General features: G+C 40.6%; 1 protein-coding gene, 1 long non-coding RNA gene and 1 pseudogene across 4 annotated transcripts in view; all 3 read right to left on the bottom strand.

Moving 5' to 3' along the window:
- Positions 1 to 9,507, bottom strand: part of LOC149046079 (uncharacterized) — a 42,011-nt pseudogene extending 32,504 nt beyond the window's left edge. The window contains exons 1-2 of the transcript XR_016186609.1: positions 9,421 to 9,507; positions 6,973 to 7,013 (exon numbers count right to left, since the gene is read on the bottom strand). The product of XR_016186609.1 is annotated as an uncharacterized LOC149046079 (transcript). The remainder of the gene's footprint in view (positions 1 to 6,972; positions 7,014 to 9,420) is intronic.
- The window catches only part of LOC149046078 (uncharacterized), a 15,354-nt gene extending 3,234 nt beyond the window's left edge, over positions 1 to 12,120 (bottom strand). Inside the window, exons 1-4 of one of the 2 annotated variants that reach the window (XR_016186608.1) lie at positions 11,982 to 12,120; positions 9,421 to 9,559; positions 6,973 to 7,013; positions 1 to 2,829 (exon numbers count right to left, since the gene is read on the bottom strand). The exon at positions 1 to 2,829 is cut by the window's left edge and continues 1,966 nt beyond it. Coding sequence is in view for 1 of the 2 variants with exons in the window: in XM_089206440.1 (XP_089062566.1) it covers positions 1 to 2,816 (2,816 nt within the window). In the remaining variant the exon portion in view is untranslated. Of the gene's footprint in view, positions 2,830 to 6,972; positions 7,014 to 9,420; positions 9,560 to 11,981 lie in introns of those variants that run through there. The other variant, XM_089206440.1, reaches the window with a different exon arrangement.
- LOC149046076 (uncharacterized) overlaps positions 1 to 13,697 on the bottom strand; it is a 59,898-nt gene that overhangs the window by 39,363 nt on the left and 6,838 nt on the right. The window lies entirely within an intron of this gene.

Below are 13,697 nucleotides of genomic sequence, written 5' to 3'. Positions count from 1 at the left end.
ACATCAACATGCTCAGGTCCCAGCTGTTTCATCTGAATCTCCAGTGCACGCTTAAAGCAGCCTTTTGCTTCATCTGTGTCGCCCAGATCACGGTGTAAACTACCCAGATTGTTGTAAGAGGTTGCAACATGAACATGCTCAGGTCCCAGCTTTTTCAGAAGAATCTCCAGTGCACGCGTATAGCAGTCTTTTGCTTCATCTGTGTTGCCCAGATCACTGTGTAAAGTACCTAGATTGTGGTAAGAGGTTGCAACATCAACATGCTCAGGTCCCAGCTTTTTCAGACGAATCTCCAGTGCACGCTTATAGCAGCCTTTAGCTTCATCGTTGTCGCCCAGATCACGGTGTAAACTACCCAGATTGTTATAAGAGCTTGCAACATCAACATGCTCAGGTCCCAGCTTTTTCAGACGAATCTCCAGTGCACACTTATAGCAGCCTTTTGCTTTATCTGTGTCACCCAGATCACGGTGTAAACTACCCAGATTGTTGTAAGAGGTTGCAACATGAACATGCTCAGGTCCCAGCTGTTTCATCTGAATCTCCAGTGCACGCTTATAGCAGTCTTTTGCTTCGTCTGTGTCGCCCAGATAACTGTGTAAAGTACCCTGATTGTTGTAAGAGCTTGCAACATCAACATGCTCAGGTCCCAGCTTTTTCAGACGAATCTCCAGTGCACGCTTATAGCAGTCTTTTGCTTCATCTGTGTCGCCCAGATCACTGTGTAAAGTACCCAGACTGTTGTAAGAGGTTGCAATATCAACATGCTCAGGTCCCAGCCTTTTCATTTGAATTTTTAACAGCCATTTACCATAGAGTAGCGCCGCTCTAAACTCACTGTTGTTTTGGCACATCTTAGTAAGTCTCCAAAGGCCATCCGGAAAATTACACAAGGCTCTATTGGTCGCTTCTGGTATTCCTTTCCCGAGTGACATGTCTTCAATTTTTAAGCTCAACGTTTTCAGATGGGGAACTATTCTTGTTCCCACAGCAATAGATTCCAGCTCTTCAAATTTTGAGAAAGACATTACCGCGCCACACACCACTTTGTAGCTTTGATCCTTTGCGAAACCTTTTGTCGCAGATTTAATAACGTCAAGAACGACACCATGGACTCGAATATAAACACCAGTTGATTCTTCTTCAATTAGCAACAGTGAACATCGACTCATCCTTGTTCTTATCATATCTTCATCTTCAAATTCGTCATCAGTTGTTTTAACATACTCGATAATAATGTCTTGCAGTATCGGCTGTGATGCACACATTGAAAGAAAAAGGAACATGTGATGCAAAATTATATCATTTTCCATCACCATTTCGACAGCGAGTGTTATTACTTTGGTCATGGTCTTCGGATAGGCTGGATTTGTCGCAGCAAGAATGCTTTCAGTATTGCTTCGTTTCCCCTCTTCCAATTTCTTCAAATAGTCGGTCCAGCCAAATTTCGAGGTTCCTTTATTCTGACGAACTTGTCTCACATACGTGGCTGCAGCTGCCAATGAAAGTGGCTGGTAGTCTAGTTCTTTCGCAATTTCTTTTTCCATCTTGGCATCTGAGATACCAGAAAGGAGGTTAAGCAGAAAGCACGCATCATCAGGATGCATTCCTGCGCTGATTGAGATATTTTGTATGGAAGAGCTTGACAACGGTATAGACGCAGTGTCTTTTGTTGTTATTAGCATCTGACCCCTTGCCCACAACTCGCTGTCTGCATCCGGCAAATAATCGCTTGTACGAGATTCGCTGGTCACATTATCAACTACTAACAGCCATGAAGCGTAATGCTCAATTTTTGTACTTATTAAGGTCTTGAAATATGAAATCTTCTCGTCTGTGTTCAAATCCTTGGAGCGGTAAGTGTTTGTTATTTCATACCCGGGACAATTGCAATGTTGAGCGAAAAGGACATACGATTTCAAGAGTGCTTCTGAGTTTTCAGCATTCAATGTCATGACAAATGAAGCTGCGGAAGGTATTTGTTCGACCTCGTCGTAAAATCGCCTGGCTGCTAAACGGGCCAGCTGAGATTTTCCACCTCCTGGATTTCCTGACAAATACAGTATGCTCAACCCATCATTGGCGTCTTTTAGTGTGTGGAGGTTTTGTAAAACTTCACCAACTTCAGATTCCCGACTAGCGATGTCGTGGCTAGGTTTGGGAGGGAGAATACAAAATGGAGAGACATCGGAATTTAATTGCTCCTCTAGGGCAAGCCTTTGTTCTTCTTTCACTTGAAGTTCTTCTTCTTTGTCTTTAACTTCTTGTTTCAAGTCGTCAACCTTCCTTATAACTTCGTTTAACTCCTCCGTTAAGAAGTTAGTCTGATTTTGAACTTCGTTGATTTTCAATGACGGGAGACCGAGTGCGCGGAATGCAGTTTTAACCTTTGTAATGACAGTTTGGAAATCTCCGTTGGAGAGGTGGCCCCGAGGCATATGTGCAAATTCTTCATTTCGAAATTTCCTTAAGTCGTCCGCATTTGATCTCATTAATGGATTAAGAGAATATATGCAATCTGAATACAGGATAGCGTAAAATAGCATGCTACAATCCCATTCAGCTCTATCGCCATTCTTCATGGTTGTCAACAGCCGAGCGTTTCTTCTGTCATTTTTTTTCTTAGTAGACTCGCCATTCCAGAAGTCCATTCCATTTTTGGGTTGATCTTTCCATTCTCCCAGTGTTGTCTTGTATCGATTGTCCCATTCTTGTTTGAAGACGGTTCGCAGACCCTCAGTTAGTATGTCAGTGACAACGTAACAAATCCTGTAGTAATTCAGTTGCTCTGTGGTGTACTTCAACACGGTGGCCATTTTCAGTTACATCCTATTAAAACCATAGTTATGTTAGTACCTAATTCGGCTATGTCGGTAGGTCGCTATACTTTCGCTGATCCTTCAACGGTTTTGTGGTACTTGGTGTGATTATTTATTTACCTACCAAGATATTTTCGCTGATCATTTCAATTATATTCTAGAGAGGAAGTAAGGGCAATTGAAAAAATCTCGCTTTCGAAACAATTTGCTCGATGAAGTCAGAGGCTAATAGAAGGGAGGAAAAGAGAGTGGTAAAGATTCACTGTCACTCATAACTTAAACGTCAGTATAATACAGAAAAGACTTCAAAGCAACAGGGATACGGTCTGTGTGTGAAAGAAACCATCTACTTGCTTCCCTATTTGTTAACTTGTTTGTTTCTTTCAGTGTTCACTTGGTTCCACGATGGGTATTTTTTCGAGACACAGTCGACCTGAAATATGGAACTCGACAGATCTCACCTGATTTGGCCCCTTCGCATATTAGAGAGGAAAAATTAGGTTAAAATGTTGATACTGAATCACTCAGCCCAAGCACAAAATTACGCAGGGAACTGATGGTCGAAGTCAATGACAAGGGAGTTTTTAAGCCGTACGATTATCGTCTTCTGCTGAGCTGGTAGTTTTTTTCAGCTTGTGAGGTAATTGGTGATGGTACTCTTACAAAAGCTAAATTGCAAGTCTCCTAACATCAAGGATCACTTTTCCCTTGGTTCAAGCATGCTGGCAAAAAGTCAAAACCAATCATCACTCTTACATAAATACAAGAGAAGTTCGCCGACCTGATCTCAACGACACCTATAGCTATTCTGGCTGCAGTCCTGCACTCCTGGTAGGGTCACCCTTGCCGAACAGGTCGAAGGGTTAAAACCAGACAAAAAGTGATCCCCTGTCCCACAGTTGAGGGTTGGGCGCAGGGTTAACAACCCTGCCCCGTAGAGAGAAACACATGTAACAAGCCGAATGCATCGACGATACAACTCAAACCGGATGTGTTGCTGCTGCTAATAGCCCCCCAAGAAACAGATCACCATCAGTTTCTTGAACGCAAGGACTATGGCGGAGGCAACACGAACAGCGCAAGTGGCCAAGAGATGGTAGGGTGTGGAATTGAAGTGTTAGGGATAAGCGAGACCAGATGGAAATGGATAGGATCAAGAACACTGCAAGGTAGTGAGAGGGTGGCGTACGTGGGAGATGAGGGAGTGCAACAAGGAGGAGTCCCCATCCTGATGAGTGTGAGGACGAAGAGAGCCTAAATGGAATGGATGCAAATCTGAATGAGGACCATTAAGGCAAGATTCTACTCAAAACACAAAAGCTAACGGTAATAAAAGCATATGCACCAACAGACGATGCGATGGACGAGGAAAAGGATGAATTTTACAATCAACTGCGAGACTCTCTTGCAAGCTGCACTAGTCATGATACGGTTTTGATGATGGTAGACCTGAACGCTTACGGGAGTAACAACATTAACAGAGAGGAGGTACTGAGGAAATTTAGTGTCGGAGTCATGAATGATAATGGAAAAGGTTATGTGACCTCTGTGGTACGAATGGCTTAGTTGTAACTGGAACAGTTTCCCACAGAAAGAGGTCCATAAGCTGACCTGGAAGTCACCAGGTGGGAAGACTGTTAACCAGCTCGACCATGTCTTTGTGAATGGACGCATGAGAACATCGATTCTGGACATGGGAGTGATGGGAGGAGCCGACGTATATGGTGACTACTACCTGGTGAGAACCAGAATGAGATTAAAGTTGGCAAAGGCGCATGGGAAGAAGAAAACAAGTGTGAAGTTTAACGTGCGTTAGTTGCAAAGTGAAGAGATCAGGAGGAGATATAACATTAAAGCGAAGAACAGGTTTTCAACGATATGAGAAATAGAAGATTCGAAGGAAGCGCGACAAGATCTTCGTGACTTTCAGAGATGCCACATAGAAAGTTATTGGAAGGTAAAAAGGAGAGCAAGCCACGGATAGGAGACACGATGCGGGAAAAAATTTAGGAGGGGTAAGACGCAAAACTTAATATAGAGGGTGCGAGATTGGAGCGACTTGAACAGCGATAGAGAGATAAGTATAGTGCGAAAGAAAAGGAAGTGAAAGAGAGTGCTAGGGAGGATAAGAGGAATTGGTTGGAGGAAAGGGCTACAGCAGCAGACAAGGCCGCCGAGAATTGTAGAGACGAGGAGCTAAACAGCATAACCAAGACAATAGCCGGGAACAGAGGAGGCGAGAATTGCGTGTGAAAGACAAACTGGGGGTGCATAAGACAGAATCACAAGAAAGATTGCAGAGCTTGGTAGAGAACTTGAGTAAAATTTTAAACCGAGATGATCCCACAAATCCGGTGGAAGAGAAAGAAGAAACAGAAGAACTGGAGTAGATTGAGGAAATCGATATAGGAAGATGGCGAATACAAGAGGTTAAGGATGCGTTCAGGAAAACAAAGCCAGTGCCCAGACCTACTAAGGGCTGACATGGAATACACTGCAAGTGGGCAGACTGATGATATAACAGGCTTTAGAAAAGAGAAAGGTGGCCAGAAGTGTGTAAGAAGGGACTTGTTGTCAATATATTTAAGAAAGGTGATTTGCGTGATTGTAACAATTGGAGAGGAGTGACTTTGCTACCCACCATCAATAGAATATTCCACAGGATGCTGCTAGAACGGATCAAGAAAGGTTTAGACAAGAAGCTTAAAAAAGAGCAGGCCAGCTTTAGACCAAATGGAAATACAACTGAACAGATCTTTACATTAAAGAAACATCTTAGAGCAGGCAAATGACAGGAGGGCGAGTCTGCACATGTACTTTGTGGACTTTGAAAAGAAGCCCTCGATTCGGTACACAGAGAAAGCTCGTGGAACACCACACGGAGGTATGGAATTCCGCGCAAGATGGTGAGAGTGGTAGTGGGGATATACGGAGGGTTTGAATGCGCCGTAATCGACGGATGGGAGATATCAGACTGGTTCAAGATTTAGTCAAGAGTAAAGCAGGGATGCGTAATGTCAGGATTCTTATTCCTACTGACTATGGATTGGATCATGAGGAAGACAACAGCGAGACACTGAGGATGGAGTTTGCAACGAACAGGGAGAGCATTGTGGTGGCGTATCTTGAAGCTATAGTAGACAAGAAAGGTGGAGGCAGTGAAGACATTAGGAACAGAATGCAGAAGGCACGAGGTACATTCCAGAGGCTATGGAAGGTGTGGGTAGCCAGAAGAATAGGAAAGAGAGCCAAGATTTGCCAATTCAAGACTTTAGTCCGATCGGTCCTGCTACATGGTTGTGAAACATGGAAAATCACAAAGACCGATGAAAGAACACTGAAAGGTTTTCAGTACTAATGCCTAAGACGGATACTGAGGACCAGATGGCAGCAAAGAATGAAAAACAGGAGAGTAGTTGAAATGGTAGACATCAATAAAATTAGTTTGAGGTGGGAAGAAGAAAGTGAAACTGTTTAGGACATTTACTCAGGAGAGAAGGTGTGAACGACCTTTTTGCGGTATTGGGGTGGACACCAGAATGTCAAAGGGCGAGAGGGAGACCAAAGACCAGTTGGAGAGGGACTGTTGAAAGAGGAAAAAGGCAAGGCGATATCGAAGAGCTGGATTGTGGCTGGTGTGGCGGCACGCAGCAGGGGGGCTGGGCGGATGATGATGATAATGAGGATGGTGATACACACCACACGTGATAGTTAACTTTAATTTACGTGCTATGGTAACCCGTGGTTTCTCGACGAAAGGAAAGAAATAATTGCTGTGAAGCTAGATATCGGAAAAAAAATAAATTTAGAGAAAAAGTGTACCGAACTTGCGGGGTACACTGTACTCTCAATCGTCAAATTCTTTCATTGTTTATCAATAACGTTCACCACGTCACAAACTTCCAACGCTCTCTCCTCAAACCTATCACTCTAATTATCACCTCTCCTATTTCAATCTTAACCTAACCGTGACTACGTGAGTCACATGTCGCGCAACTTCCAACGCTCTCTCCTCAAACCTATCACTCTAATTATCACCTCTCCTATTTCAATCTTAACCTAACCGTGACTGCGTGAGTCACATGTCACGCAACTTCCGTTTAAAAGGTTACTTGGAACTTACTTTCGAATCAGTGAGTTAAATGATACATACCGTTCTAGAAGTTTGACAAAACTTGGGAATACTTGAACTGTCTGCAATCAAAGGTTGAACAATTTAGAATCAAACTCCTTTTTTCAGAATGACCAAGGACTGATTGACTAAAATGAGGAGACTAAAGGAGTTGTTCACCTTCAGGTATGGGATATCACCCCTCCCCCGGTCCTGTGGGTATTTCTCCAGAAAATTCCCCCATCAGGTGAAGAGGAGGGGGGGAGGGAGGAAGGAGGGGGGCATTAATATACAAATCATTCTAACATTCCTAACTGAAGGAAAAAACCGAAATAAAAGGCAACCTTCTGGCGCTGGTGCCTGGCTTGATTACTACAACAACCGAATTTAAAATATTGTCAAGAATGTTTTGATCAAACTCCTTTTCACAGCAGCAACAAGGATAAAACATTAGATTTTAAAAAGCCTTTTTAACAGACTTTAATAATCTTTCTCCAAAGAATCTATGAAATAAGTTCAACAGTTGGTTTTGATTTCTGTGTTAGCGTCAAAATTTCAACCAGGCAAGAAAACAAACAAAAATTGCTTATGCGCAATCAGCCTTCAACTCGTAAACAGGAACACGAAAGTGGAACCAGAGTGTTACGTATTGTGACCCTAACAAATAATAGTCCAGTGACATTGCGTCTTTTTGGATAACGTAGATAACTGCAAACGTCACGTTTGTGCGCTGATCCTTTAAGTGTAAGCAGAGCTGTTAAGTCCGGGGTAAGTGAAAAAAAAAAAAACTGAGAAAGCAAAGCACGTTACCTCTTCTCCACCGGTCCTCAAGGAAACATTTGTAAGAAATTCTCGAATCGGCAGGAGTGGGTTGTGGGGAGAGGGGTAGGGAGGTTTACTTGCAAACATTACACTGCATTCCCTCCATGTATACAAAGTAGACAAAAGACAACTTCAAGAAAATACTAACTCTGGCGATTTTCTAACTGCAGTAGTGTCTGGTGAGATATTTCAAGTAACTGGAGTAAGCTCTTGAACAGAGGTCAATCATATTTGGTTTACATTATCTGCTCAAATTTTTCTTTAATATACACACCATTCTAGCATCCTAACTCAAGAAAAAACGCGGATGAAGAGGCAACCTTCAGACACCCGTGCCTGATGTGATTACTATAACAATCGAATTAAAAATACCTTCCTTACATCCTTAACTCAAAAAAACAACAGATGAAAAAGCAACCTTCGAGCATGGGTGCCTGGCGTGATATTACAACAATCGAATTTAAAATACGGTCAAGGATGTTTTGATCAAAGTCCTTTTCAGAGCAGTAACAAGGATAAAACATAAGATTTTAAAAAGCCTTTTTAACAGAATGTGAAAATCTTTTTCAAAGAATCTATGCAGTGACTACAACAGTACAGTTGGTTTTGATTTCTGTGTAAGCGTCAAAATTTCAACCACACAAGACAACAAATTGCTCATGCACAACAAGCCTTCAACGCGTAAACAGGAACACGAATTTTAAATATAAAAATATTTTTAAAAAATTCTCAAATCGGTAGGAGTGGGTTCTGGGTTGTAGAGAAGGGGGGTTTACTTGCACACCATTCCACATTCCCTCTCTGAATTCAAAGCAGACAGAAGACAACATCAAGAAAATACTCAAGTTGGCGATTTTCTAACTGCAGTCGTGTCTGGTGTGATATTTCAAGTAATTGGATTAAGCTCTTGGGAAGAGGTCAAACATATTCGCATATCTTCTTCTAGAATTTTCTGCTCAAAATTTTTTCTTAGAACTGCATGCAAACAATTCTTGGAGCAAACAAGGAAAAAGTTCTATATTGAGAGTCTTTCACCGGAGGAAAAACTTTCGCAGGAACAATTCAGTTTAAAGTTCACAATCTTCAGCAATAAAACATACCTTATAATTTCTTTATCAAAATACACAGCAAGCCAAGAGCGGATAAGGTTACAAAATTAGGGGATGGTGTTTATAAACAACAACGGTGAATTCGAAAAGATCTCCAATCGACTGTGGAGTTGTTTGTGCCACTTTGCCTCTATGGTGTTCTCTTAGACATAATACATTCAACCTCCCCAACATCAAAATGTACGCAATGACTAAATCGACGAGAAAGTTCGTGATCCTTTATCAATCTCGAGATCGAAGACCAGTACTGTATTTCTTGCTGTTGTCCAAAAGCAGTTAGAAGTTTAGTTGCAGTTTCAAAATTAGCAAGTCATGGCCCGCTACAGAAACTACAAATTTACACTATAACATAATATATACTTACTAGCGAGGCTAATCTCAGTGCCTTGAGGAATAACTAAGGCTAATAAATTCTATCGTTTGTCACGTACACATGTACTGTGTTGCATTTTTTTGCGATTGTCCAAAAGCAGTTAGATGTTTCGTTTCAGTTTCAAAATGAGCAAGTTGTGGCCCGCTAAAGAAACTATAAATTTACACTACAACTCAATGTACTTACCAGCGAGGCTAATTTCAGCGCCTTGAGGAACTACTAAGGCCGACAAATGCTCTCGTTTGTCTTTGAATCTTTTCACTGCCGCTGTGGATCGTGATGGTCAGGCTTGCACGAAGAAGGCTTGCAATCAAAACGTTCCGATCTGTACATTGAAGGTAAAAACAAAGTGCAATAAACGATTATACTTTATCTCATATTGTACCGTTGTCCATAACAAAAATGAATAATTCTCACACAAAATGTTTTGCTGCTTTAACGAAATGGTAGCATGGGTAATCTGCTTTTTGCTTTTTGCTTTTTTCAACATTATTGTCTAACAAAACAAAGGAGTTCCTTCGTGCATTTGACACACTCAGCATATCAGATGATGAAATCGTGAAATGTATCTAATAACGTCACTTTTTAACATTTTCACTAATGTAAAGTGACGATAGTAGAGATCGCTGTGCTATTTAACATTTCTGCTAAAACCTGTTTTATTAAGCTCCTTCTCCGCCAGCTTGTGTCGCATCGATATAAGTATTCTAGAATGTATGCGTGTTTATTTTCCGTTTAAAACGAGTTTTAACTGCTACACATAACTTTCATGTAAATGGATTGAAGTACACGTACGGTCGTTGAAGTTTTAGAAACCTTTTGGTGAGGTATGCATACTTCATTTGCGATAAAGAACATAGGCTGCTTTCTGTAGCCAACAGAACACTCAAGGAACTCAAAAGCAAAAGCTAATCTGGCTTTGTCGTAATGCACATTATTCACATCCCTAAATAGCTGCACCCTGCTGGTATTTCGCGTTGGTTTCATCATTGGTCCATTTTGGCCCCAAGCAAATTAACACAACAATGTGCCTTGGCCTGTTGATCTTAAAAATTTTTCAAACTTACTCCCCTCTACAAAAGTCGGTGAAAAATTCCTCGCATTAGACACTATTTCACATTGTTCACATAAATGGTAAGTAGATAATAGAACGGCATCACGGAAATACTAAATTTTGGTGATTTGCTGACCTTACGAGTATCTGGCGTGACATTTTTTAAGCAAGGAAATGTGAATTCTTCAACAGAGGTCAACGATGTTTTATCTGTTAGAGAATGTTTGGATCAAAGTCCTCTTTCAGAATAACCAAGGACTGAATGACTAAAACAAGTAGAACGAAGTAGTTGGTTACTTTCGGGTATGGGATATAATCCCTTCCCCGGTCCTGTACGTAGGTTTTTTTAGAAAACTCCCCCATCAGCGAGAGTGGGGTGAGGGGGAGAGAGGGGGGGCGGCGTGGGGAGGAGGCATTAATATACACACCTTTCTTACATCCTTAACTAAAAAAAACAACAGATGAAGAAGCAACCTTCTAGCACGGGTGGCTGACGTGATATAACATCAATCGAATTTAAAATATCGTCAAGAATGTTTTGATCAAAGTCCCTTTTTTAGAGCAGTAACAAGGTTAAAACATTAGATTAAAAAAAAAACTTTTTCACAGACAGACTGTAAAAATCTTTTTCAAAGAATCTATGCAATAAGTATAACAATCGGTTTTGATTTCCGTGTAAGAGTCAAAATTTCAACCACACAAGAAAAGAAACAAAAATGGTTCATGTGCAACCAGCCTTCAACTCGTAAACAGGAACACGAAATTAAAACCAGTGTGTTACGTATTATGACCCTAACAAATAGTAATCCGATGACATTGCTTTTTTTTCGGTGGCGTAGATAACCGCAAACGTCACATTTATGCGCTGATCCGTTAACTAAACAGAACTGTTTAGTTCGATGTAGGTAAAAACGTTACAAAGTGGGAAAGCAAAGCAGATCAGCTCCCCCCCAGTCTTTAAGAAAATATTTAAAGAAATTCTCGAATCGGTAGGAGTGGGTTCTGGGGTGAAGGGAAGGGGGGTTTACTTGCACACTATTCTACATTCCCTCTCTGGATACAAAGCAGACAAAAGACAACACCAAGAAAATACTCAATTTAGCGATTTTCTAACTGCAGTGGTGTCTGGTGTGATATTTCAAGTAACTGGAGTAAGCTCTTGAACAGAGGTCAACCATATTCGCATGTCTTCTTCTAGAATGTTCTGCTCAAATTTTGTTTTTAAACCACATTGAAACAATTCTTGGAGCAAACTAGGGAAAAGGTCTAAATTAAGAGTTTTTCACGGATGGAAACACTTTCGAACGAACAATTCAATTTAAAGTTCACAATCTTCAGCAATAAAACATAACTTACAATTTCATCATTCAAATAGACAGCTAGCGAAGAGCGTATAAGGTTACTAAATTAGGGAAAAATTTTTTTATAAACAACGGTGAATTCGAAAAACATCTCAATCGACTGTGGAGTTGTTTTTGTCAGTTTGTTTCTACGGTGTCCTCGTAGACAACATACATTCGCAAAACTTCCCCAACATCAAAACATACGCAATGACTAAATCGACAAGAAAGTTCCTGATCCTTTATCAATCTTGAGATAGAAGACTAGTATATGTTTAGTTTTAGTTTCAAAATTAGCAAGTCATGGCCGGCTACAGAAACAACTAAATTACTCTATAACAAAATGTATTTACCAGCGACCCTAATTTCAGCGCTTTGAAGAACAACTAAGGCTGATAAATAATATCGTTTGTCTTTCGATCTTTTCACTGCCGCTGTGGATCGTGATGGCCGGCCTCGCACGAAGAAGGATTGCAATCAAAACGCCCCGATCTGCACATTGAAGGTAAAAACAAAGCGCAATAAACGATTATACTTTATTCCATATTGTACCGTTGTCCATAAAAAATGGATAACTTTCACACCAAAAATTCTGCTGCTTTAACGAAATGATATTCGGGTTAATCCGCTCTTTGCTTTTTCCAGCATTATTTTCTAACAAAACAAAGCAGTTCTTTCGTTCATTTGACACACGCAACACATCAGATGGTCAAATCATTAAGTGCATCAAATAACGTCACTTTTGACATTTTCACTAATCTGGGGTGACGATTGTAGAAATTGTTGTGCAATTTCACCTTTTTTTTGCTGAAACTGTTTTATTAAGCTCCTTCTCCTTCAGCGTGTGTCGTATCAATATCAGTTTTCTGAATGTATCCTTGTTTATTTTAATGGACGACGGTGAATTCGAAAAGATCTCCAATCGACTGCGGAGTTGTTTCTATGGTGTTCTCTTAGACAACATACATTCGCAAAACCTCCCCAACATCAAGACATGCGCAATGACTAAAACAGACAAGAAAATTCGTGATCCTTCATCAATCTAAAAATCGAAGACTAGTACTGTATTTCTCGCTAGAAAACTCCCCTATCAGCGAAAGTGGGGAGGAGAGGAAAGGGGGCCATTTACATACACACCATTCTGTCATCCTAACTCAAGAAGAAAGGCAGATGAAAAAGCAATCTTCAGACACCCGTGCCTGATATGATTACTACAATAATTGAACTTAAATTATGTTCAAGAATGTTTTGATCAAAGTCCTTTTTAGAAGAGCAACAAGGAAAACACATTCGATTTTAAGAAGCCTTTTTTAACAGACTAAAGATATCTTTTTCAAAGAATCTATGCAATAAGTACAACAGTGGGTTTGTCAAAATTTGAACCACGCAAGACAACAAACAAAAATTGCCCATGCACAACCAGCCTTCAACTCGTAAACAGAAACACGAAAGTAAAACCAGTGTGTTACGTATTGTGACCTTAACAAATAATGATCCGATGACATCGCGTGGTTTTTGAAGGCGTAGACAACCGCAAACGTCACATTTGTGCGTTGATCCCTTCTTCGGTCCTTAAGAAAATATTTTACGAAATTCTCGAATCGGCAGGAGTGGGTTGTAGAGAGAAGGGAAGGGGGGTTAACTTGCACACCATTCCACATTCCCTCACTGAATACAAAGCAGACAAAAGACAACATCAAGAAAAAGCTAAATTTGGCGATTTTCTTACTGTAGTCGTGTCTGGTGTGATACTTTAAGTAATTGGAGTAAGCTCTTGGACAGAGGTCAAACATATTCCCGTGTCTTCTTCTAGAATGTTCTGATAAAATTTTTTTTTTCGAACCGCATTTAGACAGTTCTTGGAGCAAACAAGGAAAATGTTCTAAATTGAGAGTCTTTCACCAGAGGTAAAACTTTTGAACGAACACGATTCAGTTTAAAGTTCACAATTTTCAACAATAAAACAAACCTTACACTTTCTTCATCAAAATGCTCAGCAAGCTAAGAGCGTGTAACTTTACAAAATTAGGGGAAAATGTTTGAGGACTGAACAGTGAATTCGAAATATT

This window comes from Pocillopora damicornis, chromosome 5 (genome assembly GCF_964200805.1).
Source record: "Pocillopora damicornis chromosome 5, jaPocDami1.2, whole genome shotgun sequence".
Taxonomy (NCBI): Eukaryota; Metazoa; Cnidaria; class Anthozoa; order Scleractinia; family Pocilloporidae; genus Pocillopora; species Pocillopora damicornis.
The sequence above is the reverse complement of the archived record's forward strand: the minus strand, read 5'-3'. Positions and strand labels throughout refer to the sequence as shown.